The sequence below is a fragment of the Protomyctophum parallelum genome (genome assembly GCF_964188405.1).
Source record: "Protomyctophum parallelum genome assembly, chromosome: 4".
Taxonomy (NCBI): Eukaryota; Metazoa; Chordata; class Actinopteri; order Myctophiformes; family Myctophidae; genus Protomyctophum; species Protomyctophum parallelum.
This window is the reverse complement of record NC_139700.1, coordinates 22,802,318-22,829,858: the sequence shown is the minus strand read 5'-3', so window position 1 is coordinate 22,829,858 and position 27,541 is coordinate 22,802,318. Positions and strand designations below refer to the sequence as shown.

The 27,541-nt window shown below is 41.3% G+C and overlaps 1 protein-coding gene across 6 annotated transcripts; it reads left to right on the top strand.

The window, feature by feature from the left end:
• The first annotated feature begins 40 nt into the window (after nt 1-40).
• Nucleotides 41-26,117, top strand: rfx4 (regulatory factor X, 4). Of its 6 annotated transcripts, none has more exons than XM_083763190.1 (20): nt 41-932; nt 2,061-2,129; nt 2,966-3,192; nt 5,701-5,787; nt 6,068-6,128; nt 7,759-7,882; nt 10,520-10,581; nt 11,336-11,549; nt 12,014-12,091; nt 12,579-12,742; nt 13,002-13,102; nt 13,237-13,295; nt 13,410-13,554; nt 14,283-14,377; nt 15,028-15,145; nt 19,080-19,199; nt 21,265-21,444; nt 22,161-22,326; nt 22,832-22,970; nt 24,814-26,117. In XM_083763190.1, the coding sequence occupies exons 3-20, from the start codon at nt 3,150-3,152 to the stop codon at nt 25,090-25,092; spliced, it is 2,235 nt and encodes a 744-aa protein (XP_083619316.1). In that variant the 5' UTR covers nt 41-932; nt 2,061-2,129; nt 2,966-3,149; the 3' UTR covers nt 25,093-26,117. The 6 variants fall into 6 exon arrangements, with proteins under 6 accessions (XP_083619316.1, XP_083619317.1, XP_083619318.1 ...); XM_083763191.1 differs by having other exon boundaries at nt 2,019-2,129; nt 21,268-21,444; XM_083763192.1 differs by having other exon boundaries at nt 2,019-2,129; nt 22,200-22,326.
• The last annotated feature ends 1,424 nt before the right edge of the window (nt 26,118-27,541 follow it).

The following is a 27,541-nucleotide window of genomic DNA, read 5'->3' as shown; positions in this document are numbered from 1 at the left end:
TGTGGTATTTTATCATGAACATTAGTGAGGACCAATTATATGAAGATAGGTTGAAAAGTGGTGAAGTGGTCCTTTTAAGGTTAAGTTATGCCTCGTAAAGATGGCTAATCAATGATGAAAATGATATAACATACAATACCAATTGGTATTTTTGACGGGGAGAAGTAATCAACGTAAGTTGAGTTTCCAAACTATTTGAGAGGAGTTTAGTACGAATCCTTAAATGATTTGAACTAGAAGAAGCTACTACCTGATAACAGCTTAATGATGTAGTACTTCTTCCTGTTAAGGGTACCATCTTATATTTAGAATCCTGAAAACTTTTAACTCAAACATAATTCTTGTCAAATTGTTCTGGGCGGGCAGTTGCAAAATATATGACACCAAACCTCTACAGCTTAATCACTTTCAATCTGGCATCCTAATTTTAGGCGTGTTATTGCCGAAAATCTTAAACAATGGGATGGCTATTTTCAAATGGCTGGGAAACCTTTTTGGACACATTTTTGAAAACTTTGCTTTTAAGTCTTGTTATAGGCTTCTAATTAGAATAATACAATGTTTAAATGGTTGTTTATGATTGTCTCAATTGATCACCTCAATAGCCCAATTTGATCACCTGGTAGATCAAATGGAGGCTTTTGCCCACCCCTGGCTTAAGCAGTTACGGTAACAGAGGCATTTGTAAAGGAAATTGTCCTTTGTAAAGGGAAATGACCTGCTTTCAGCAGAACTACTGACAACTGGGGAGCAGGGGAAGTTGTTTTCCTCATGTAGTAAACAAACACTAGTGCGTTGTGGCAAGTGTGCTTCTGCCCCAAGGAGAAGACTTATATTAAATGAAGTTTCAGTTTTAATTTCAGGTGGTGGATGGGAGCATATACTGTAGGTGGGTAGACGGGGCAGCCAGCTGGATGCCTGACACAACAGAGGTATAGTGTTCAGTGGTGGTGGCGGACACTTGAGAGAGGTATTGTACATCTCTGATTGTTACTACAAACACGGTAATTCATTGGAATTAGTAAGAAAGGCGCAGTAGATAGGATTATACCGTCTCTTTAAACACGTGTTTTAATAACGCGTCACGGTCACCCTCTCCTCACACACGTGCACACAGCTCATTTGTAGCCTTTTAATGTGAACAAAAGCAGTACACATCCATGTGTACGAGAATAGGCAGGGTGTTAAGGGCCCCTCCTTTTGGTGTCTGCACCTGTCCTTTTTAATGTGGCTCTAATGGGGCTTGATGGTGGCAGGATGAGAACAGATCCCACCTTCTCCTTGTTTGACAGAAATCACTTAGATCCTCATTTGAGGTCATGAGGTCATTGCGTCATCAGTGAATTGTGCCGGTACTACTATGCCTAATGCGGGGCCCTAATGCCGGTGGCACAATGGTGAAAGCACTGGAGGCCATCGTGGTGTTAGTCTTTTTGAGGGGCACTAGCCCCTCCTATAAACGGCTATAGTGTAGAATCTGTCTGAACACAAACATTAAATGCCATTGACAATGAATAGATAATTTACGTCATATGAGCAAGTCTGCTGGGTATGTCGGTGACCACCCTGGCCAATAAGGGACCAACATTCTTGACGATGATGTAAGATGATTAGAGCGCCCCTCACTTCACATGGGTGTGATTTTTACGTTTTCTTTGAGGGGCGCTAGCCTCTCCTATGTCCAACACACTTCACAAACATTAAATTCCCATTGACAATAAATGAAGATAAAAGATAAAAATAAATGATTTTACGTCATAATAATAATAGAACATTGCCTAAAACAAACATTGATGACGAAGGTGAGGATGCAAATCGTGATTGGCCGGAATGAGATAATGTACGATGATAAGAGGCGCCCCTCACTTCACATGGGTGTGACTTTTCTCTCTCTCTTCAGTTTTGGCCTTCCTAAAGGAGTCTAAATCTATGGGCACCTTGTCTAAACAAAGTCTAAACCATTCATAATAGGTACATGGTAATGTTGCTGTCTCCCTGTCTCTCACACGTGCATCCAGGTGATGACGTCCGGCCTGCATTTCAAAGTTGTATGTTTTCAGAAAGTACAGGCCAAGTCCATACGCCTGCGCACTGGCAGAGAAAGTCCTCTTTTTGCCATCCATGGTGTGGTGAGTAATTCAGCCATAATCCGCCTTTCTCCTCTCCCTCTTCTTTCCCTCTCTTCTCCCCCTCTCCCGTGGTTCCATTCATATTCTAATCACAGCTTTCCCTTCTCCAGCTCTCAGCACTCCATCAGAGCCCTCCCAGCCTCAGGCTTTGCACTTTTACTTCCCCCCCTTTGTGACTATTCCCTCTTCTCAGAGGCACACCAAAATAAGGTTGCCACAACGAAAGGCAGAGATGAGGGGAGTGAGAATTATCTCCAGAAAAAGTTCACACATCTTTGGAAGTTTTGGTTAGCTCGTTGAACATATGTGCGTACGAGTCGCTAAGATAACGAAATGTTTAATGTCGATATAGGTATTGGATTTTTCGGGCAGTGGAGTGACAGGCCTAACATTACAAGTGTTTTATAGGATCTGAGACTAGGATTTAGAATTACACAGGATGGTAATAGTAGTGGTTCTATGTGTATTTGGAGCTGGGGGGTGTATAAAAACGTATTAAATGCTATAATGGAAGACGGGGAGGCCACAGTGCTAGGATTGCGTAGATCTAAGCCTCTTCTTTTTTTTCTTTGGGAGGGAGCTTTTCTTATTCAAAACAGCCCCACAAAAGACTTCCAGTGAGCCTTGCCACATCCCCATCTGACTTGGTCCCATTCATCAGCCTTCCAAGCCTATCAATGACATGTCCCCATCAGGGCTCCTATAAAATCAGCCCCTTTCCCATGAAACATCAGCAAACATTTTGACGGGTCTGGCTTTCCCCCCGCTGGATTTCTGGAGTCTCTAACCCCCCAGCACCCCCTCCTCCTCCTCTCCTCCTTCCACCCTCTATCCAGCCTCCCCCTCTCCACCACCACCACCAACACCACCCCTCTCTCGGCGGACCTCAGATCCTCCTCAACATCTTGTGCGAACGGGCAGGGAGAAACGGAGCCGGACACGGGGAGACACACCGAGGAGGGGGGAAACGTGCACTAAGCCATTTTCTCGGAGGGAGCCGGTGTCGTTGATGGGAAGAGGATGCATTGTGGGCTACTGGAGGAGCCTGATATGGATTCTACAGGTTAGTCCTGATGTTCTCGTCTCATCGCCTTGCCTGGATGTGTTGAGCAAATCGGCCACTTTTCTGGATCACTGTAGATACTTCCACTGCTGGAGCCCTGGACTTCTCCAACTTTCTCTGTAACCACAGAGAGTGTCTGATGCTTTGGCCTTTATTCCATTCGTTCGGTCTGAGTTTAGGTTATTCATTCAGGACATCGTCTTTAATTCTAACAACTGACACGGAGAAGTGTGTTATATGGAGGTGTAATACCACAAAAAAGCATCATGGAATGTAGTGAAATAGTCCTAAGGGCTCTAGCATTTGCTTGGCCTGATTGCCGTTGCCTTTTTTCAAGCATCTATTCAATTTCCACAATTAATCTCTTTAAATTCCACCATTGTCAGTGGGGGAAAACAATAATAATTTTATGCACCTGCTCCCTGTAAACCACTTTGTCAGGTAAGCTGAACCTTTCAACAACCATCAGAAAAGTAGTTATTAAAATATATTGGCATTTTATATGTACATGTTAAAGGTTATAATATAACCTCAACTACCTTGAGGTCAAACATATTATGTTTGACCTCAAGGTAGTTGAATCTACTGAATGCTTTGCTTTTATCATTTTGGAAATTATATAAATAGGGCAGAGTTTTAGAATTTAGATTTAACTGCAATTCAATATTAAACTAAAGAATACTGAGTATCATTCTTAATCTACTTTGTAGTCCAGTTTGCAAGTGCATTAATAAATGAGCTAACATCCATTTCACCTGTTGATCATATTTAATCCAATTATTTACATCCCCAGTTTATCTGAGCCTGTGGCAAATGATTCAACCCATCATTTGAGCTATTGTCGATAGCTAACTAACTTTAGAGTAACTGAGTGGTTAAACTTTTGTTTTCTTTTTTGAAGTAGTAGCCCAATAGACTTAACACACAGTTTGCAAATATATATAAAAATGACAGATATCAAAAGCCTTTTTTATTTTTTGTAGATAAAGAGTGATGGACGTGTCATTTTAGTAGTGTGCTGTAAAACATTTTGTTTTCCAATTAAATTGGCTTTTTTAATTTCCTCAAAATAAAAATATAGGCTATTTAAAATTGTTATAATTGTTACAATATTTGTTATAATATATTAAATAAGACATTTTAATTTCCTAAAACAGACTATGACTAAACAGCCTGTTACTATGGAACCATGGGATACTAATGGCATTCTGACATATTCTATGCACACGTGCCACAGATCTAGGTGTAGAATCTTCATCTAGTGCAAAGTTCCAAGTCCCTAAAACTTTTGAATTTCTGTGACCCCCCCTTCATGGTTAAACCCCCTTTGACTGGATGTAACAGGTTGCCTTGCCAACAGGCTGTCCTGCCAATGGCTGCTATAGTGATTGTTGTCAATTTCCATGCGGAAAATACAGATTAGGAGGAATATTATGTGTTTCTGATGAAAATATGTGGAGTAGTTAAATGCCTTTACGTATGCACTGTACTTAACTAGGTCTCTGAGATACTACATATTCATGCTGAGGTTTTAGGAAAGATTTTACTTTCCAAACCACTACATTTCAAGGCTAATCTTGAAATCTAGATTGCATGCCAGTTATTGTAGGGGGAAATGGTTTTATACGAGATAAGATGGTGTCCGAAAAAAGTGACATGCAACTCTGAGCCCGAAGAGGAATAGATTATAATGGAAATGTGTCTGTTAGGTTAAACCCAGCCTACTGCATAAAGTTCTATTCTAGATGCTAAATATCTACTTAGTTTGATATGCAATTCCATTTGAATTTGATTGTCACAAACTTTAATTCTGGAAATACATTCAAATTCAGAACTTTACCAAATCACTTTTCCGTAAGGGTTTCTTTTTTTTGCATGCATTTCTAAATGATTGCAGTGGTGCCTGCCCTACCAATGTTCTTGCTCAGAAAGGACTCCACTTAGTTTAACTATTTTTAAGTAGAAATTTAAACAGGACAATGGCCTCTATTCCATGAGGTTGGTCCAGCGATGTGCACAAGCTCCATTGGGTGAATGTGTGTGCACCTCCCCACCCCCCTGGAACAATGCAGGATTCCTGCCGTTTTGGTGAAAACATTACAAAAAGAACCATAGCTCTACTACTGCCCACGTCATTGATAGTTGTCAACTTGCCCAGTCAAATGAATGACAATATCCTGTGCTCTGAATGATTTGCACTGTTTATGGAAAAAAAGCACCAACTGAACAAATTACTGTTTAAAAAAAGACACCTGTTGCATTGTCGCTATTGACAATTACAAAACGTATATAATACAGCTATAACCTGTTGTATACCTAATAAAGAATTCATTATTCTCACTTTTGTAACCAAATATAGTCCGTTATATGGACAATATGAAGGTATTTAAATTGCAACATGGTTTAATTTCTGTTTTGAATTTTATTCATAAATGGTGGCGTGTTTCATAATTAATTTCAAAGTAGTTTTTGCACTCTTTGACTTGTGGCCTATCGTTTCTTTTATAGAGAGCTGGATTGAAAGATGCCTTAATGAGAGTGAGAGTAAACGTTATTCCAGTCACACCTCCCTGGGGAATATGTCCATTGATGAAAGTAAGCCAGATTAGTATTCCTCAGCATCAACGTGGTTTTTCAATAGGAATGTTGTAAATTGTGGCTTTGAAAAACATTCCTTACTGTTCATTCATTTATACTATTGGCACCTTAAGGCGTGAAAGGCTGTAAATATCATTAAACCATGATGTCCAGGCATTATAGTGCGTACAGTGATAACATGTCCATTTAAGATAAACGAATTAATTCATGCCAAAATACATTTCTGTGGTCCCTTATTTTGCCTTGGTTTGACACCAAAATGTTTTGTGGGTTATAGATGAAGAAAAGGAAAATAACAGAGCTTCTAAATCGCATTCGACACCGGCTACTCTGCAATGGTGAGTCCTTTCGAATTTTACTTTGTAGTTGTAAAAATGTAATTTGATGAAAAACAATGCAAAACACGAGCAATGCTGTCATCTAGACCTTAATCTTTTTTGAATGTTTTACCAATGGTCAAAGTCTGAGAATTAAAAGGAATTACAAGCATTTTTATGTCAATTACTTTCTGATCGATAACTTGAAATAAATACAAAATCTGATTTCTTATAGAAATTGACAACTATACGTTCCGTTTAACTCTGGGAGTACAAATATGACAAAACGTATCTGGAAGGGTCCATTTAGTTGCTTGTACACAGATTTTACAGTACAGCCTTTGCATTTTGGTAGCTTGATGGGTAAATCATGGCTTTAAGACACATTATCCTGTCAGATACTATCGATGTTGTGGATTGTTGTTTGTGACACTCCAGAATGCTGAACATCCGGTACAGTTTTGGTCAGACATAGCAGTAAAGTCTTTGACGAAGACATTCCAGTTGGTTTTCATGCTGGTTTGATTTCAACCCAGTTCTTCATTCCAAATGGATTGAAGTCTTATTAAACAATTAAAGAATATTAAAATAATTATAATGTTAATAATCCAATATAATTGCTGTTAGTGTAAGAATTTACCCCGCGTTTCAATATGTTTCTTTTTGTATATTATTCAAGTTCTTATCTTCAATAATCTAGGTGTATACATAAAAAATATGAATGAAAGGACAAATTAGATACTTTACAATATCTAATAAGTTTAACGTAACAAAAGTTTGGGGAAGTCTGTTTTCTTGGGTCCAGTTTGCTGTAAACAGTTCTGTTCTGCACAGATGTCAACAGTCTGAACACTTGGTTGATTTACTTGAATACACTTTAGGCAGATCTTCTGTACTCTTCTGGTACTGAAATTTGACTATATTCTTTGGTTCAACTTATGAAAGGATGTAGACGCGTTTAGACTAATGACTTCACAGAGCGTTTTGAAATCTCAATTTTAATGATCACTGCATATCTCAGGTAGTTAGAACATGATACTTGTGTTACTACACAGTGTTGTCATCACTATGCTCATTTAATTAAATTGTATCTCTCATACATGATGCATGTGGTCTGAAGCTTTTCTGCAACATTTTGTAAAATAAATGAATGCGTCACATTACCATATTATTAACAGGATATCATATGAACCCTGACTTACAATGGCTTTGATTTAAGTCAGTGTTACCCAAACACATCTTGACCCATCTTGTGTCGTGGACCTGTGTGTGTGTGTGTGTGTGTGTGTGTGTGTGTGTGTGTGTGTGTGTGTGTGTGTGTGTGTGTGTGTATGCGTGCGTGTTGTTTTCACCTTTCCTGCAGAAAATTATCACATATAAAAGTGAAAGTTTCCAAAATTGTAAAAAACAGCCAAATTACAACATACGATGCATTGTGGTCTTGTAAATCGGCTATTTTTTTGCAATAGAGCTTAACTGGTTTAATTCATAATGTATTTTTGTATATTTGCGTCCCGGGAAGACACCAAATTAAATGTTTTGGGTCACAAGTTGAAAGCCCCTTATTATTATTATTATTAATCCTAGGACCCCACTAGTATCAACACAGGAGCATGATTTGGGTTTCTGATCACATTAATCGCACCCACAGGCTCGAGGACAACTATGAGATTGCCGAGGGCGTGTGTATCCCCCGAAGTGCCCTCTACATGCACTACCTCGACTTCAGTGAAAAGCAAGAGTCACTGCCCGTGAACGCTGCCAGCTTTGGAAAGGTACAATTCCAACTTCATTTCAGATGGTTATTGTGTGAGAAATAAAAATTATCCATGGGGTGATTATATGAATCGTGTGACAAGACATGACACAGTGTGCATATGAGCAAGTTGAAGCCTCGCTTATACAGACACTGAAACGTTTTTTTCATGTCAAGGAATGAATATCATTGCTGTCGGGAGGAAACCACCTAACTCCATTTTTGAGGTTTTTCATTTAGTTTTTGCATAAATCAGTGCTAATGAACACCCTTAACATCTGTGTCTTGGTTAAAAAAAATTGAAGTAGTAAAAAACGCTTCGGACAAAACCACTTAACTCCATTGGGCCCTCAAACTGTCTGCTAAACCAGCTAACCACCACCTCTCCCCCTCTCATGTAAGTAATTGTCACAAAGTCACAATACCAACTTTGATGAGACAGCATTGCTTTGTTTTAACAATATAAGGTTTTCTTAATATCCAGAAATATGAATATTTTGGAGTTGGGTGTTTTTTCATAAATTAACGCCCTACAGTTGAACATACTGATACTATACAGTGTCACACAAAAGTATCAAAAGTAGCCGATCCAAAAGCTCGAAGCATGTGACACGAAGCAACGTGTTTTTAGCTTGTAATTCTGCTACTTTAGAATTTGACATTTTGAATCCTGAAAAGTAACAGTTTTGGACCACCCGACAGAGACGACTTGTATTCTGATCTGAAAAGTAGAGACTGTTTAAGATTGTTCAAAAGGTTTCAGGTTTAAGGTGGTTAAACTGTTCCTCATTTTGCTGGGGACCCACTAGAACACCCTCAAGGACCCCTGGGGGTACCTGGAACCCACTTTGAGAACCATTGACCAATATCTGATACCATTTTAGAATACTATTTGCTGTGTGTTGTATTAAGATGGAGTAGATGGGGTTAACACGTTCCTCAAGAACAACTCTGAAGACAACATTATGTGTAGTGACTGTACTGTAGAGGGATGGTAAGGTAAAAATATATATAAAGCGCCTTTCAAAACAGTCATTACAAGGTGCTGTACAATAAAATAAAATAATAGAATAAAACAAGAACACACAGAAATAACAATAACAAACAAAGCAACAAAGGCAATACATCTAGAAATAGACACAAGCAGAACAAGAGTAAATAGGACTCAACAGAACATAGAGCTAATCACTATAGCAAACCAAAATATTTACAATACAGATGCGTTTTTAGCAGCTTTTTAAATGTATCGACTGACATTTTTCAAGTTAAGAGGTAAATCGTTCCAAAGAGTAGGTGCAATAAATGAGAAGGCTCGATCACCTTTTGTTCTCAGCTTGGTAGCAGGGATTATAAGAAGGCCTTTATCAGAAGACCTAAATTGTCTCGTATTTACATGGTGGGAATGGCCTTCAGATGAATTCTTTTTTCTACTCTACATTAGTGATTCAACACGCAATGAGGCACAATAGACACAATTATTGTGTATTCGTATATAAAACATCACAAGCAAGCATGCCATTTTTAGAATCTGAAAATTGTGTTTTGCAATCTGTACACTGCAACGTCTGAGAAAACCATGAATCCGAGCAAACTGACCGCAGACTATCTCAGTGGAAATGAACAGTAACCACGGGCTGAGGGAATAATATCAGGCCAGGGTAATAATGACACCGAACCCTGTAGAAACCAAAACTTTTCAAAGTAGTTTTTCTCATGCCATAAAATGTTGATATCGGTGTGAGGAGTTGATAAAGCAAGGAGCAAAGCTCTGTGGCTGGTTCTCCTGAAACCCACTGAACACCATGCCTCAGTTCCCACAACCCTGGAGAAGTCCCTCAACCTACCTACCCCCAATATGCCCTGGACCCTAGCCCCAACCCCCAACCCTCAGCTCAGCCCCCACCCCTCCAGAGCTCCTGTCGGAAGATATTGAAAAAGAGAAGGGGCCTGGATTAATGTGTAATTAAAGGAAATTTGGAAGGGTGAGATGTTGCGGAATGTTAGATCAGTGGCTGGAGCAGTGTGGGGTGTCCTTTAGGAAGGCTTCATTGATTCAGGACAAAAAAAGGAGCGAGGGCCTGGGCTGCCTCCCTGTCTGCTCATTTATCAAGCAGGGTCTGACAGAAACTTCACAGCGTGGCCCCTTTTTTCATCCCACACAATGGAGAGCTACACTGTTTGCTAAAGTTTCTGCACCGGGAGTTGGACCAAGGAGCCGATCTCTTAGACAAAAAGAGAGGAAAGGAAGAAGGAGGGAGTGGAAGAAAGCGGGTGGGGACGTTGGAGAGATGTTTGATATATGAAGAAGAAAAAAGTAATGCCCCTGAACTTGTCATAAACGGATGGCTCTCAAAGACCTCCCAGTGGATAAAGCTATGGGAATTTCACACTGCAAGTTATTACGCAGAGTAGTCTATACTTTATTAACTAACATATTAGATTGTACTGTATTGATTCTGTATCGGAGACAATAAGTTAATTAACCCTTTGAAATGTCTTACATGCCGTTTCATTTCCCTGCTCAGAGTCTTCTCTTTTTCTGACCTTGCTAAGTTCCCTCCTTAAAATAAAATGTGAATTGATGAAACCATCCAGTAGTTACGCACTAAGATAAAAGTAAACACACCAACACCTTTTCCTCTCTCAAATTGCACAGATCATAAGACAGCAGTTTCCACAACTGACAACCCGAAGACTGGGAACTAGGGGCCAGTCAAAGTAAGTTATCCACTGGCTGAGAAAATGACTAGTTGAACCAGACCATAATTCATTATGTCAGGTGGTCTCTATATTCTCCTCTAACTTTGAGAGTGTATGAATGTGACCACAGACTTCAGTAGACTGAGTTGATATGGCACTTACATTATTCCCGGGACCCAAACTAGTGAAAATAGCAGATCTACAAGCTCACAACGTGCCGCTAAGTGATGCATTGTGAGCTTGTAGATTGGTTATTTTCATGACTTAATAAACATTTGTTTTCTACATTATTGAACTTTGTTATTAATTCATGAATAGTTTTGCTTTTGCTTTTTTGAAAATGCTTTGAAATAATAATAATAATAATAATAACAACAACAACAACAATAATAATTACAAAAATGTAGGAAACAAAAAATAAAGGCACCCATAAAAATGTATCCGTGACCCACAAATGGGGCCAGACCTACTGTTTGGGAAGCAGTGGTGTAGGGGGGTGTTGACTCTAGATGGCCTGTGTTCCCGTGCAGGTACCACTACTACGGCATTGGGGGGGTGTTGTGCGTGTTGTAGGGGGGTGTTGACTCTAGATGGCCTGTGTTCCCGTTCAGGTACCACTACTACGGCATTGGGGGGGTGTTGTGCGTGTTGTAGGGCGGTGTTGACTCTAGATGGCCTGTGTTCCCGTTCAGGTACCACTACTACGGCATTGGGGGGTGTTGTGCGTGTTGTAGGGGGGTGTTGACTCTAGATGGCCTGTGTTCCCGTTCAGGTACCACTACTACGGCATTGCGGTGAAGGAGAGCTCTCAGTATTATGACGTGATGTACTCCAGGAAGGGAGCGGCGTGGGTGAACGAGACGGGGAAGAAAGAGGTCACCAAGCAGACAGTGGCGTATTCACCGCGCTCCAAACTGGGGACGCTCCTGCCAGACTTTCCAAATGTCAAAGACCTAAATTTGCCCTCCAGCCTGCCCGAGGACAAGGTAAACAGGACTTTTAAAAGTCTGTCCACATCGCCCTCCCTCTTTCCCTGCCATCTTAAAGCATCGCTGCCTGTGCCCCCTCTGGCTCCAGCCTTTTATCTGTCCCAGGCCCTTCCCTGGGCTCGGGTTTAGAGAAGGACCGTGAGGATTTATATGCTGGCTCCTCACTAACTCTTAATCTTTTGGGGAGATAATAAGATCCAGCAATGGACAAAGGACAGGCACTAGCTGTCCGGCTTTAAATGGGGGGCCATGATTTCAAATGGTTTGTGTGTTGCTGATGTCTAAAGCTTGTTTTATATAACATGGCTTCCAGTCTGGACCTGTAACAGGTATTTATTGGTGTGCATGCCTTGCTCAAGATTTATTCTCTTGTTTTTGTGTCTTGCCTTTGAGAGCCCCAGAAGAGACAAAGCTGTCGCGTTTGTGCTGTATTTAGATTAATTCTCTATTCTCGCCCACAGGTGTCAACCTTTATCATGATGTATAGAACACACTGTCAAAGGATACTAGATACAGTCATACGTGCCAACTTCGATGAGGCAAGTTTTCATTTGATTTTTCTCTGCTGGACTGCTATTTTCTTTCTTTTCTTTGCCAATATCTATTTCTTTATCATTTTCAATTTTCTCAACATAGTGTACAGTATAATCCTCAGTGATTTTTTTTTAATTGCCCACTGTGTACCTGTAGTAACAAATCTAAATGTCATTAAATGAGAACAGACATATTTCTCTGTGTGTGTGTGTGTGTGTGTGTGTGTGTGTGTGTGTGTGTGTGTGTGTGTGTGTGTGTGTGTGTGTGTGTGTGTGTGTGTGTGTGTGTGTGTGTGTGTGTGTGTGTGTGTGTGTGTGTGTGTGTGTGTGTGTGTGTGGGGGGGGGGGGGGGGGGGGGGGGGGGTCTTTTCAGTGTTTCTGCACAGACACACGCACACACATACACACTGTAATCATCTGCGTTTACCTGCTCAGGTGAAAAGGGTCCAGTGAACAACTGAACATTGTGATGATGTGTGTCTTGTGACTGCAGGTCCAAAGTTTCCTGCTCCACTTCTGGCAGGGCATGCCGCCACACATGCTCCCTGTGCTGGGCTTCTCCACCGTGGTGAACATCGTAGGGGTCTGTGACTCCATCCTCTACAAGGCCATTTCTGGAGTGCTCATGCCCACCGTCCTGCAAGCACTGCCTGATAGGTGAGCAGAAGCATGCATGTCCCGCGTTTATCTGACGTGTTATCGTTGAATCCTTCCACACACGGGTGTGACCATAATCTTTCAAATTGTCGAATATTGCAAAGAGAGTCTGTGTGTGGGAACCAGGATCGGCAGAGTAAATAAGAACTAAGACTTATGACAAGACACACTAAGACACTGTTTATATTATAATTGATTTATTATTATTATTTATTATTTATTATACTAAAGTGTATTGTTTTCCCCCCCACAAATCCAGTTTAACTCAGGTTATCCGGAAATTTGCCAAACAGCTTGACGAGTGGTTAAAGGTAGCACTTCATGACCTACCTGAAAACTTAAGGAATATCAAGTTTGAATGTAAGTGGCTACATTATGAAATATCACTTTTTTCCCCTCTTTTGATTATCAAGATCCAAAATGAAATATTTGAATGGATGAGATGAGAACAGTAAGAGTAAAGCCTATTTTGTTTTTCCCATCTATTCCCATAGTATCCAGAAGATTTTCACAGATTCTAAAGCGGCAAACATCGTTAAACCATCTATGTCAGGTGCCTATCATTCTCTGAATGTAATAAAGACTCCACATGAAACCCACATCACACTGATAAGGGACATGGGTTAGAGTATTAGGGTAGGTAATATTGTCTCTGTTGACCCCGCAGGCGTCACGCACTGTGATCCACAACGCTGACATCACATTTCAAATGCTAGAGGACTGGAGGAATGTAGACTTGAACAGCATCACTAAGCAGACGCTATACACTATGGAAGACTCGAAAGATGAACACAGACGCCTTATTATCCACCGTAAGTAGACCAAGAGAGGGGATGGGTGTGTGTGTGTGTGTGTGTGTGTGTGTGTGTGTGTGTGTGTGTGTGTGTGTGTGTGTGTGTGTGCACGTACGTACGTACGTACGTACATTCTGTGTGTATCCGATTCTTATTCCACTCACTCCTGGGTTCACACAGGCTGCATGCTGCAATGGCTGAATTTCCCCAGTTAAATACAGTGCAATCTAATTATATATAATATAGTTGTTTAAGTATATAATACACACACACACACACACACACACACACACACACACACACACACACACACACACACTATATATATATATATATATATATATATATATATATATAGTGTGTGTATTATATATTTACTGTATATGTGTATTTTATACATAAGCAAATAGCAATTACATAACCCATGGCACTTAAACAACACACCATGGTAGAAGTCATTCCCACGACCACGAAAGTCAACCCCTTAATGATGGAGACTAAAGGTTAAACAAGTTCACTCTCCCCTGAAAACACCCTGCCGAGTGTCCCCATTTTCATTCTGGTGTCAGCCCCTCAGATGGGGTCACACAGGTCACAGAAATGGAGGGGCGGGTTCCATGAATAGTAGTCCATTTCAGACCTCGCAGTTTTCATATTGCCACATGTAACCGTTTCTTTTCAAGAGATGTAGTACAAATCCAACGTGTTTGTTGTGAAGCTCACAACCTTCTCCCATCCTGTGGCAGTGTATCAGGAGTTTGACCGTCTGCTGGAGGAGCAGTCTCCCATTGAAGCCTACATTGAGTGGCTAGACGCTATGGTGGACCACTGCGTAGTCAAGGTCAGGAATCAAATGCTTTCTTTATTTTCCCCCGTGCACACAAAATTTGGGAAGGGGGTCGTGACATCATTTTACTTTAACTTCACTTTATTGGTTTTTAATGAAATGTAGCGTAAATACACCGGATTTAGCAGATATGCTAATTTCCATCCGTAGTCCCCAGACATTTCACACTAAACAACACTACATTTTGAATTGGGCTGACCTCTCCCAATCATCCTTTATTAGAGCTTATTTAGTTATTTCATTTCAATAGAAACCTGTGAAAGTTTCACTTAAATGTTTGCAAAGTAACTCTGAATGTCTTGTGTGCAGAAAAGCATTGAATGTACCCTACCCTACCCTTTTTTCTTTTTTTGCACAGAGCCACTTACATTGCAATCCTCTTAGTTAATGATGTCTTCAAGGCTCCCATTTGCGGCCATTATGTGCCAGATATGGGCTTGTAAAATGTGGTTGCCCGGGCAACGTCTTGGACTCACCAGACAATAGTTCAATAGGAAGGCGTGTCCCCAGGGGCAAATTAAATAGTTGACTTGTTGACATGTTTTTCGTTCCTGAGGGTTAAGCCCCAATACGGACCTGGGGGTTAATTCTACCCACGGCATCCCTACCCTTCCCCCCTTTTCACATGGAAATGCTCTCTTTAGGTGGCAGGGAAGAGGCCCGGGTGCCTGAAGAAGGTGGCCCAACAGTTCCTGCTGATGTGGTCATGTTTTGGGACCAGAGTCATCCGGGATATGACCCTTCACAGTGCACCCAGCTTTGGTGAGTGGCCAACAGACTTTGACTGTCACGTGATCCATGTAGTTCTATTCCCTTACAACAAAAGGAAGACATACATTTCACAATCCTAAAACCAAGAATATAATGTGACTTTGCCGAGTGTAAATAGTGAGTCTAACAGCCCTGTTGTGTGTGGGTTTAGAAAACTACAGTGTCTTCTGAGTCTCTGACCTACAATAAGGAGGCATGATGGGTAAAATGGCTCCCTTGCCGCTGGCCCCGGGTCTTTACTTTACTAGCTTGGTTTGGAGGAGTTAGAGGCTGTAAAAAAAGAGAAAGGAAAAATGGCTTCCCTTCCCCCTGCCCCTCTCCTTTGGTCCTGTCTGTGAATATCAAAGACACAGCTGGTTCCAGTGTTTTGATAAAGCAGGTCTGTGTGCAACAACAGCTAATTAACAAAGGCCACCCTCCCCTTGTCCCCGGCGCGTTTGCCCGTCTTTCCATTTTATGACCGCGCAGTATTCCGCTTCGCTCTCTGAATGGCCATCAGTGTTTATTATGCACGCGGTGGCAGTAATGGCCAGCACAATGTCAGGATTGTTTGGGGCTTCCTTCTATGCCACGGTCGCATCCTCCATGCAACCCCAGGGGTCAGCTGTCATATTTTTGGCACTAACTATGGAAACAACCCTGCCTTCTTCTTTTTGAGCTACTGCAGCATGCCACAGTCATCTGGAGGATATGATTTCATCAACCAGATGGTGTTTAGGAGATGCTTCAAACTTGATCAGGTCATTTATGTCCTTATGGCCAGCCTGTCAATGTTTGAACCCGAATCGTAGACAAGGGGTTATTTTTCACACTGAAAAGCCACGTTGTGGTTGTGGGTGCAGCTACCAATTCAACATATCCTTTATATAAACAGCTTATTTTGACAAATCAGATAAATTCAACTAATTATAATAATATTATACGTATTTGGTCAAATACGTATACCAAATTTGTTTATTTATTATTGTTTATTTATTATGGCACTCACTTTCAATGATTAAATAAACTTTGCATTCGAGTCAGAGTGTGTGGTGGTGCAGTTGAATTAGCCTTCTGTAATACCAGTCAAGGGCCTAGATTTTGAAGGTGCGTTTTACCATGTGGTGATACATAAATTGGCCTCGCTCTGCGCACATTCGTATTATGAAAGGCATATCGGCCCGTGTTGAACGCACTCGGCCTGTGTTGAACGCACACACATTATGGCATACGGCATTCCTGAATATTTTAGCATTGTGGCAGTGTCCATATGTTAATTATTTTCGCTTTGCGCAATTTGCTATTAAGCCCCTTGACCTAAAGACACTCAGCGCATAACGATTAGACGTGGGTCTGACCACCTCATAAACGCAACAAGCACTGTTTGATTTTACACTTGAGCGGCTCTGGGAGGCTGGTAGAGTGTTGCCATGTCTGTTTATTATAAGCGGCTTCTTTTTCTGTAAAGTTGCTTGTAAATATTGGTAGTTGTACTATTTTGTGGTTGCTTTTCTTGTTTCTAAAGTGGTTATTTGGGCTTTTCTCCTAATGTTGTTTAAACCAGTGATCCTCACACAGCACATTCCCATGTCAAGGATCCCCAGATGAATGCATTTGCCCAACTAAGGACGGCTAATCCAAAAATTAAATAAAAAAATTCCAAGATTACTTTTGAAAATAGCAGATCTATACCAGCTCACAATGCATCACATTCATTCATTAAAACTATGAACTCTGATTGCAGGGGGATATATATAATGATCATTATAACAATGTGCAAGAACATATTTAAAAATAAGGAAGAACTTTATATTTGTGGACAATCAAAATATGTTTTTTTTATTTTAATGTGGTGTCATTAAAATTAATCTGGATATGGCAGACTCACTATCTAGAAAATAAAAACATGGCACTTCATTTAAAATAGGTTGCAGACCCCTGTTATATGCGCTTATTTTTATAGACCTATTTACTTGTTTCTATGAGACATGGCAACAGCCTTTTTTTGCGTCTTTCTTTTGTAAAATGTTGAGATTAGAAACGGCCATAATTCTTTCATTTCTCAACCTTAAAAATAAATAAAAACATCTCCATAATCCTTGGGAAGTTTGCTGTATCAAACCCGATTCAAGTCTTCTTCAATAAAATGCTACGAGCGAACTCAGCGAAGACCATACCATCGGGGCCACAGCATTACGCAGCACGCATTCAACTCATTCCTTCGTAGTGACTTGAATGAAATAAAATATAATAAACGTTATTTTACTGGTGGTTTTCAATAGAAACAAATAAAGAGCGTGTGTAGGCTACTGTGTGCAAGTGCAACAGTGCATATACATGCATGCACTACTAGGCTATATTTCTTCCGTGTCGGGATGGTGATTGAGCTCTTCAAGTTCACAGCCCGTTTGTCTTTCATAAAAAAACGTTGATATTAGCCTATAAACACTCATGGTTCTCTCATTTCTCAACCGTTTTATTAAATGTAAAAATCTCCATATTCCTTAGGAATCTTGCTTTCATTCGCTGTATGGTACATGGTTCTATCGTTATCGAATTAAACAATATCAAACGAACTTGCATGTTCGGGGGTTAGACGATTCTGGGAACATTACGCATGGATTGCCAATTTGCCAATATGCTGCTATCTACTCGCAGTTCCATTCCGATCTGAAAGGTATAGGTGGGTCTGTTCTTTTGAGGCATAAAGGTGATAGCATGCAGGTGATAGTTCAGTCTAACCGACATTCACTCTTACACGTTCAACATCTCTCGCTACACACTCCCTCCACAGCCTCTTCCTGTAGTAGCATTTAACTCTTCACTATGTCAGCCAGTGCAGGTTCATATGTATTGTATTGTGTTCTTTTAATTTCTCCGTATCTTTGGTTTCTGCCCTATGAGGGCCTCATGTGTCTATTATCATGCCATTATCATGTAATAACTGTGTGTCTTTAGGCTCTGCTTCAGGAGGGTTTGTGATCTTAGCGTCTGTGTCATGGTTTCACATATTATTCTGGAGCATCATGGGAGCAGAGCTACACTTCCAAATACAATGCAAAATCATTACAGTATTCTAACTATTCTTCTTAAATCAGACATCCTCTGTATGTGTTGCAAATGTAGTCCTACACTCGCACACCGGCCATGGTGAGAAACGCCTGTGTTGGTCACAGGCGTTTCAATTTGTCCGTTTTTCAACAGTCTGATTGTCATAGAACAAATTAATTTGTTTGCAACACCTGTTTGGTCCTCAACATGGCCGGTGCAACCCATGAATACATCATCCACATAACTAGAAAAAGTGCCCTTCTGGGCACAGGTCTCCACCAGGTTATCCACAGATCCGTGCAGTTAGAGGTAAAAACACTTTTGGGCCAGTTATAGCGCCACCTTGAGGCTGAGTTGAAATTGTTCATGTGGCATTTCGTCCTCGGCCTAGTGGGAATGTGGGTGCACAATTTCAGGGAAATCACGCGATGTGTTCATGATTTGCAGCATTTTGTTTGAAACTGAGCACTCCTGTGAACTTTGGAAGCCAATCTTAACCAATCAGGATGGAGTCTGAGAAATCTGAAAGACCCGTTTCGTTGAATGGCTCTAGAGAGACTGTGTACTAATTTGCGTGATGTTTGGACAAAATCTGTAGGTGTACTGTGAAAAAACTTGTTTTGCACAAAGCGGCCTCCTGGTGGCGCTATAACAGGCCGTTGTGGAAAGTTTGGGGCAGAGGTTCATGGTTGGCATCCAGGGAGTGTGTGTGCAAAATTTGGCATCGACCGGGTTAACGGTGGCTGAGATTAGCTGGTCACGGACGGACGGACGGACGGACGGACGGACGGACACACGGACACACGGACGGACGGACGGAGTGCAAAACATACTCTCCCCATGCCTTCGGCTGGTGGAGACAATAACTGAGGATGTGTGTATGTTTGCATGTTAGGGTCCTTCCACCTGATCCATCTGATGTTTGACGACTATGTACTTTACCTGCTGGAGTCGCTGCACTGTCAGGAGAGATCCAACGAGCTCATGAGGGCCATGAAGGCAGAAGGAAGCACAGGTGAGACCTTTACAATGGTGTTTTTTAATTTCACAGACAACAACTGTTTGTTATGCATTAGAGTTAGACCACAGACTCCCATAACTCTGAGAGTGTACAAAGTTATGGGTCCATTTGCTTCCTATACTACGTTAGCTGGGACCCCCTGGAACCCCTTCAAGGACCCCTGTTGGACCCCACTTTGAGTAATACTGCTTTACCAGACATTTTGATAATAAACTTTCAACATTAACACTGTGTTGTACTGTACCAACTAACTATCTCTACAGTATACACTGTAAAATCCATAACGTAAATGGGTGGAGATGATATTTTCTTGGCTAAAATAAGTGTTAAATATATTGCCGATTGCAATAATTGCTACTACTGTACTGAACATTACTGTTTGTACAGTAAGTAAGGGTCTCCCTGCATTTCCAGGTCTTTACTCTTTAGTAATCAGAAAATACTTTTTCAGGTCACTATACCAATTTTATCAAATTAGGAGAGAGAACTCATACAGGATAAATAAGTCAAATTAGAAGTGATGAAAAGAAAAATAAGATCAGACAAACTTAGAACTGAAAAACTATTTAAAAAAAAATCTTTGTGGAGTTAGCTCTCCTGATTAGACAAATCAGGTACCCCAACCTTTGAAAAGTTATTTTCTATTCACAGGATTACTGAAATATATAGCTTTAACTCTTCAACAAAAAACTAACACGAAAACCCCTTACACCCTCTTTAGTGTACTACATAACACACCTCACCTAGTTTAGTGCAGATTTATGCTCGCACTCAAATTGATATCTGTAAATGCCTTCACACCTAGAAGTGTAGAAGGAATACCTCAACGAGCCATAAAAGCATTAACTCAAACAATAACTAAAACAAAAGGCAAATGTGGACACAGCATTGATGGCAATTTTCAACTGGAACGATGGTTGACTGTGCTGGAAGATTTATGATCAGACAGAGAATGGTTCTGGCAAGGTGCCTTATATAAGGAGGGGGTGACGTCACGACTAGGTAGGCGTGACGTCAACCCTGACAGTACCCCCCCTCGAGGAACGCGTCCACGCGTAACCAAAGTGCTCGTGCGCCTGGCGTTGTGGAACACGTCGAGTAAGGGGTAAGGAGGAAGTTGCCCAACTTTGAAGGCTGGAATAGCCCGGGAAGGCTGGGCGAAGGGCCGGGCAGGCTGGGCGGCGGAGAGCCGGGCAGGCTGGGCGGCGGAGAGCCGGGCAGCTGAAGTAGCCCAGGAAGGCTGAAGTAGCCCAGGAAGGCTGAAGTAGCCCAGGGAGGCTGAAGTAGCCCAGGGAGGCTGAAGTAGCCCAGGATGGGTAGAAGGATTCGGGGCCAGGGTCCTTAGGCGGTTTTCGTACATCGCAGCAGCCTACCTGGGGGCACGATATCCTTCACCGTGCGGTTCAATTTTAACCTCGCCCAGGGGAGGGCGAGGCAAGTCATCAAGTCATCTTTGGCCCTTCCCGGAGGCGAAGTGCCACCGGTTTGGGAAAATGGAATGGAATGGAATGGAGTGGAAAAGGAAAATACTTTATTAATCCCCACAGTCTTCCGCTGCGACCAAATCTTGGTCTGATCATACTGTAAGGGTGAGAATGTTCTTGGTCACAAGTGCTGACCAGCTGGAACTCCTTGGCGAAGTTAGGTCTTGGCGATATCTTCATCTTTATGGACAAGTTAAGAAAGCTTAGTTGTCAGGCTTAGGTTTAGATTCTCATACAGACTTGATTGAAGATTGGAAGATTTATGATCAGACAGAGAATGGTTCTGGCAAGGTGCCACGACTAGGTAGGCGTGACGTCAACCCTGACACTTGCTGCCTACTTCTCTTGCCCAACACTCCCTGCTGACAGGTGCCAGCCTGTAGGAGTACGTCTAGGGACACCGCCTGGTGTCCCTAACCCGAACATAGGTCAATTGTGTTCGCTTAGACAAAGCCAGATGCACTGCGGCGGATTCGAACCCGTAGGCTCTGCATCACCCGAGTGCCCCAGTCGACTCGGCTCTTATTTGAATCAACTCTCAGTATGTAAACATTCTTGGTTTCTCACCTTTTTAGCAGAGCGAGAAGAGGAGATTACGCTGACAGAAACCACACCCACCTCCTCGTCCCCGGGTCCCTACTCTCCAGCTAGGTCTGTCCACTCAGTGGGTGTCCCCGCCGTCATCTCCCCCATAGCGGCCCAGTCCCCTGAGTACACTGGAGCCGCCACCACTGCCACCACCACCACCACCACAGGTGAGACACAAACAAGCAACTGTACAGTGTACACTCTCTGAACATGGATGATTTTTACTGTGTAAAGGGCCTTCCAGACCAAGCAATATATACTGTAAGTATAAAAGTGTTTTTTTAAAAGTCGATCTAACTCAAGTGGACGGCAGAGTCCACATCACAACTATAACGCCGATAGCGGTGAACAATATAGTTATACTACTTGCTGTGGAAAGCCCCTAACCTCTTTAACCACAAACTCTTTCTAAATAATTGTGAAAATAGCAGATCTACAAGTTCACAACGCATTGTAACGTTGGCGAGATGTGAGCTTGCAAAACAACTATTTTCCAAGAAAGAAAATATATATTTTTCCGCCTATAATGATATTCCCAAATTTGGGACGGCAGGTTGCAAGTGGTTAACTATGCACAAAGAAGTATGTAATCCACCATAATGTCTATTGAGGGTATGCGCGTGACATCATCCGACATCATACCCGGAAGTTATGCGGATACGCCTACTGAGTGGCAAAAAAGTACTTCCTGGCCTTGACAGCCCATACAACCAAACAGAAATCTGATTGCATTAAACGACGTTAAACTGACTTTGCCACTCGATTTGCCACTCACTTTATGCATGCGCATACCCTATATTAGGTTTACTTTGATAATGGTTAGAGCACCTATGTTGCCCCTTTGACAACAGCGTTTGTCTCTGTGTGTATATGTGTGTACCAGGGGCTGTTCAATCATATACATGGTCCCTCACATACACAGTGACAACATCAGGCGGCTCCCCTCCAGAAGGTGAACAACAGCTGGCCTGCATGCGCAGCGGTGCCCCCGTGCCCCCTCCATCTTCTGCCCATCGAATGCCAGTCTATGCGCACAGGGAAGAGCACGGGTGAGATTACATAATGAAAGGAAATGCTTTTGCTTCGTCTTCAGACAAAATGTTATTTTCTTTATCGTGACTTTTAAGTTCAGTTACAATTTGTGATACATCCACCTTTTTTCATATGGGTCCTCGTAAATGCTCTCTATAGGATGGTACAATTTCTGCTCCTTTCTATTTATTACACATCTCAGCGGTAGACCGTGGTTACTTCAGTGGTGATTGCAAGCCAGATTTCAGAACTTGATAACAATGGCTTCTATTTCAGCAGGTTAACATGGGTGTAGTTTCCATTAGCTTAGAATCCCAACATGTCACTGGTAGGCAAATTTCCAAACTGTCCACAGCCCACTTCCGGGACACAGAGTGGGTAGACAGAAATGATGCCATGTCATACAGAGCATTATTGCGGACCAAATTATATGAGGATACTGTTGAAAATAAGTGAAATGTTTTAATTATTTGTTTAAATGTATTTGGACCTAATCTTTCTATCTGTTGATTTGAATTTTAGATACACTGGTAGCTACAACTATGGCAGCTATGCCAACCAGCATTCCCATTCTATCCAGAGCCAGTATCCCAGTCTGACCCATGAATCAAACCTCCCTTCCCCCCTCCACTACTCTGCCTATCACCGCTCATCTGCACAGGTCAGTCCTAACAGCCCTGCGCTGTTTACAAACAATGTCTGTGAGCAGTCATTTTGCCAGAATATACTGTCATACATTAACCACTTTTACATAAAAAATAATACAAATTGCAAAAGTCTGATCTACAAGCTCACAAGATGAGCTTGTTGGTCTATTTTGGTACATGGCATGGTACACTCTCAGGGTTACAAATTGATAAATGAATGCTTTTAATGTGTAGTTATAAATGTGTAAAAAAAATTATATTGCGATCATTATGTTCACTACCCGTTGCCAAAGATCTCTACTACTACGACTAAATCCCAACAAACTCAACTTGTGCTCCTTTTTGCACAGTAAAGGAGTGTTAATTTGCCTCCGAGGGTGTAAAATGGTCCCAATGTTACAGTGTGGGCCGGCTGGAAACGCCAGCCAGTTCATGGGTCAATCAGATTGCCTGTTTAAACATCTGCACCATCGTCACTGAATAATGAAAAGATGTCCTGAACAGTCAAAGATTATGAGAAAATGGACAACGTATTAGTAGACTATCAGGGACATGATGCCTGAACCCATAGACTTAGTCATGTAGCGGGTGGTGTGAGTTGACCCTTCTGATGGTAATTTCCTGTCAAGGGTACTCTAGTCTCCCTCGCCTTTATATTAGGCAGAGATCAGCCCGGCCTCCGCAGTCTCAAAGTTTCTAAAGCCCCCGAATCGCCCCTTTCCACACAGTAAAAAGGAGTGTACAAATGGAACCAGATGGACCCCTACGGGTCCATTTGGTTCCATTTGTACACTTGTTGGAGCTGAATGGAACACGGAGGATTTTACTGTGCACACAGCGGAAGCAGACAGTGAAAGGTGGCTTGGCCCAGGCCCAGGGGAGGCATTGCTCTGTAACTCCCCTTCCCAGAACTCAATAGTCAGTTCATCTGTTTGAGCCAGTGGCAATGGACTGGGGCAAGGGGGGCGTTTATTAAAATATTGTTATTCAATGGTCCCTTTTCTGCGCGTGAACAAGAGGTCGCTGAGCCCTGACCCATAGTGACAGTCTTTTTCCATGCCACGGTCTCTCATAATACAACCGGCTGTTGTGTGTTTATATTTAGTGAGATAAGGGAAAGGGTCTTTACTTCCACTATTTCACCCTGGTTGGAGCTTAAATTAGGAACAATGCATGTGCTTTGTTTTTGTTGAGGATTGAGCTGAAAACGAACGGCGAAACTTTGTTGGGTCGCCAACTGTCCAAAATATTTTGTAAGAGAAGCACATTTAGCCAGGACTGTTTGTAGTCCGTTTCCACAGGCAACAAAAATAATACTGGAAATCCACTTATGCCAGTCCAGCTGTTCACTGATTACCCAAAATAAATGTCTGACTTTTCTATCGTTGAACTTGTGAACTTGCACGTTTGCACGTTTATTTAAGTTTTATTACAACGTTTTATGTTTATTTATTTATTGTTTAGTTTTAGGTGTTTTAAAAAAATAGTAGGCCTACAGTGTAGAGAGAAGTCTATGCAAAAATACTTCAAACCAGGGACGTTACGGTCGCAGGTTCTTCTCTCTTTGTTTATCTGACTTCCGACAGGACTGGTGATTATCAAAGAGTGTTTAACAATTTGTTCTGTTTCAAACATCTAATGGCAGTTATCCCAGAAGTACTACAAGTTTAATGTATTATCATTCAAATGTTTTTATTCAGTTTTCATTAATCTACAATCTAAATATAAAATTCAATATCAAATGTAAACTACAGAACATTCATAATATCCTGTTTTTTCTCATTCTTCTCATGATAGCCTTAATTATCACATTTTCCAGAATTTCTGCTTCACCTATCCATTTTGTCTCTTCACCAGTACCCTCTAAGCAGCCAGATGTCCCGAGTGGATCCTTGCTTTGTGGGAAACACTCCTCGGTTGCATTCCACGCCTGTCGCCACCCGGTGGCCGGATGTCTCACCAGTTAACAGCTGTTACACCAGCCCCCCTATGCACTCGTCACGATACACCTCCTCTGGAGACATGTATGGGGAGTACATGCTAGGACCACGAAGGAACTCAGAGTATGAGCACTCACAACATTTCCCTGGCTTTGCATATATCAATGGAGAAGCCACCACAGGGTGGGCTAAATAGCCAACTACTTATGGAGGACTTCTCTGGAGACAGTGGACAACCGTGCACACGCTACAAGCCTGCCAAAACAGTGGATGTAAACCTTCCCTAAGTTCCCAGTGGCACACAACCGAGTGCAACAGAAAAAAGGAGATGGTGAAGAGAACCAATGCAAGGTTATTGGAATCACGGTGTGGAGGCTCTGACTACTGTAACTGGTCAATCATGCAAATGTTTGTGGTGTACTTTACTTAGGGATTTGGTGCAAGTTCTTCAACAAATTCTGTTGTTCAGTGTTGAAGAACTACTTACTTCAAATCATATAGGTTTTCAAAAGTGGCAGCGGAATCATTGGAAGAGTGCAATTCTCCTGCCAAGCTGTGCCTTTGTTTCTTTTTTTAGGAATGTACTCCTTTTTCTGTAACTGCCCCCTTGTCCGTCTCTTAAATGAGCACACTCTCATCCCACCCACACTGTCAGTAATATGTGCAACTATTTGCGTTGTAAGCCGTTACTGACGTCAGTACTGCTATTCTCTCTCGGTCGTTGTTGCACAACTCATTGTTATGAGCTTTGTGTGTCTCTGTCACATATGGTGTAGCAGAAGAGTTTCAACAAGACCTTGGCATCGGAGGGTAGGTATGTGTAAGCTTATAAAAACTAGTCAAATTGGCTTGTCTTCTTCTCATGGTTTTGATTGAGTGTTGTGAGTGACATAGTACTGTATGTATTCCCTGTAACTTTGTAACATGGTGTATCCTTTATCTTCTATGTTACAATTGATATTTTTGCTTTCTGTTTTGTACGGTTAGTAAAGAAAACATTAACTTAGGTTTGTGTATTTTATAATGCATTCAAAGCTACTGAGGACCTATTATATATGTACCCTATGGGTATATATAAAAAGGGAAGAGTATCAAAGTGTACAGTAACATACATGAACTAGTCACTTTTTCTGTAAATAAAAGCACTGGAAAATGTCTGTTATGGTTAAACTGTTACAGTTTAAGATGACAGTTTATGTATGTGAAATTATTTGTTGCCACATAAATAATTTTAAAATCTAAATGAAAAAGTGCATATTGTCAATTGTTTTCTTGTGTGTGTGTGTGTGTGTGTGTGTGTGTGTGTGTGTGTATCGGCGTTGATAATTTTGTTATGGCAGGCCTATATTCCCCGATTCAGTAGGTCAGCATCACACAGGTGCAATGGATTTTTAGCATTAATTAGCAGCAATGGCGTTTTATTTTTATTTTTTTACTTTTGGAAAAATAATACTATCCACTGTAGACTATACGTTTGAATATTATTTGATGTATTTCTGTTTGCCTTTAGAAAGGGTTATTATGTTGTCTCAAGCTATTTACACAAAGTAGCCTTTGTTTGGCATAGGTCTACCTTAGCTCTGGTCCATAGCTCTAATAATGCGTTGCATGAGCTAGGCCTACCTGAGTGTTTGGTGGCCTTTGATATTAATGCTGTTATGACCTTGCCATACATTAGCTTTTGCTTCATTGACGCCACTGATACAAGTGGCTAAAGGCAAATAATGAATAGACTGTATTTGCCATTTGCACAACATTTAATACTATATCAGAATACGGTAGACATGTAAGTTCAGATAATTACATCATTTTACTGTAATGCAGCCTTAATTATAACCATGAGACATGAGTCCAAACCCATTATGCTCTGAACTAGATGTGTGACAATATCTTGATGATTCAATCTTTAGTGATCTTCCATGTTCCTTTATAGTGACTTCTGAAGCTGAAAGTCACAAAGTGGAAAGTTTCACAGAGTAGACTCACAGTTTTGCCATATAATTGCTTATTAAATATATGTAGGCTAATGCAAAAACATTTTTCTCTCTATAGCCATATAAAAGTAAGTATTAGCAGCAAAATGTTCTGGTCTCTGCTATATTGACTTAATTAGAATATCAAGGTGCTGCAAATAATATTTTTGGTTCAAACAAAAGGTTTTTTAGCTAACAGGTTAAAGATCTATGCAGTATGATAGTAATCATTGCTAGTATAGTAGGGCTGCCAATGCCAACACTGATGCTGCAGGGGTCTCCTGCATTGTCATTTCACCTGGATGCTGGATCTCTCCTGGATTTGGTAAGAAAGTCCAAAGATTCACCAGAACACAGGAACTTACATCTATCTACTATATTAATTGTTTCTGGGGGAGGACCCCCAGTGCATGCAATCATACAGAGATGTTCAATTAAATAATGAATGGTTAATTAAAGATGGGTCTTACATTAGGCCTACTTCAGTCATCAATGTTTTGCAATGAATGAATTGATCAATGGCTGAAACTCAGTACCCGTCACTTTCCAATGCTAGTAAAGCAAGCTTGATAAAAGTATCAAGCTCCCAAAATTCACCAGAACAAATTTAAGCAATTACATCTACTCTGTTAAAAGGATTCTGGGAGAGGACCCCCCGCCCCCCCCAAAAAA

Coding starts and splice junctions, on each gene's coding strand:
- rfx4 (XM_083763190.1), top strand. CDS start 3,150: ATGCATTGTGGGCTACTGGAGGAGCCTGATATGGATTCTACAG. Junction 5,788..6,067: donor GAATATGTCCATTGATGAAA/GTAAGCCAGATT, acceptor TGTGGGTTATAG/ATGAAGAAAAGGAAAATAAC. Junction 6,129..7,758: donor ACACCGGCTACTCTGCAATG/GTGAGTCCTTTC, acceptor TCGCACCCACAG/GCTCGAGGACAACTATGAGA.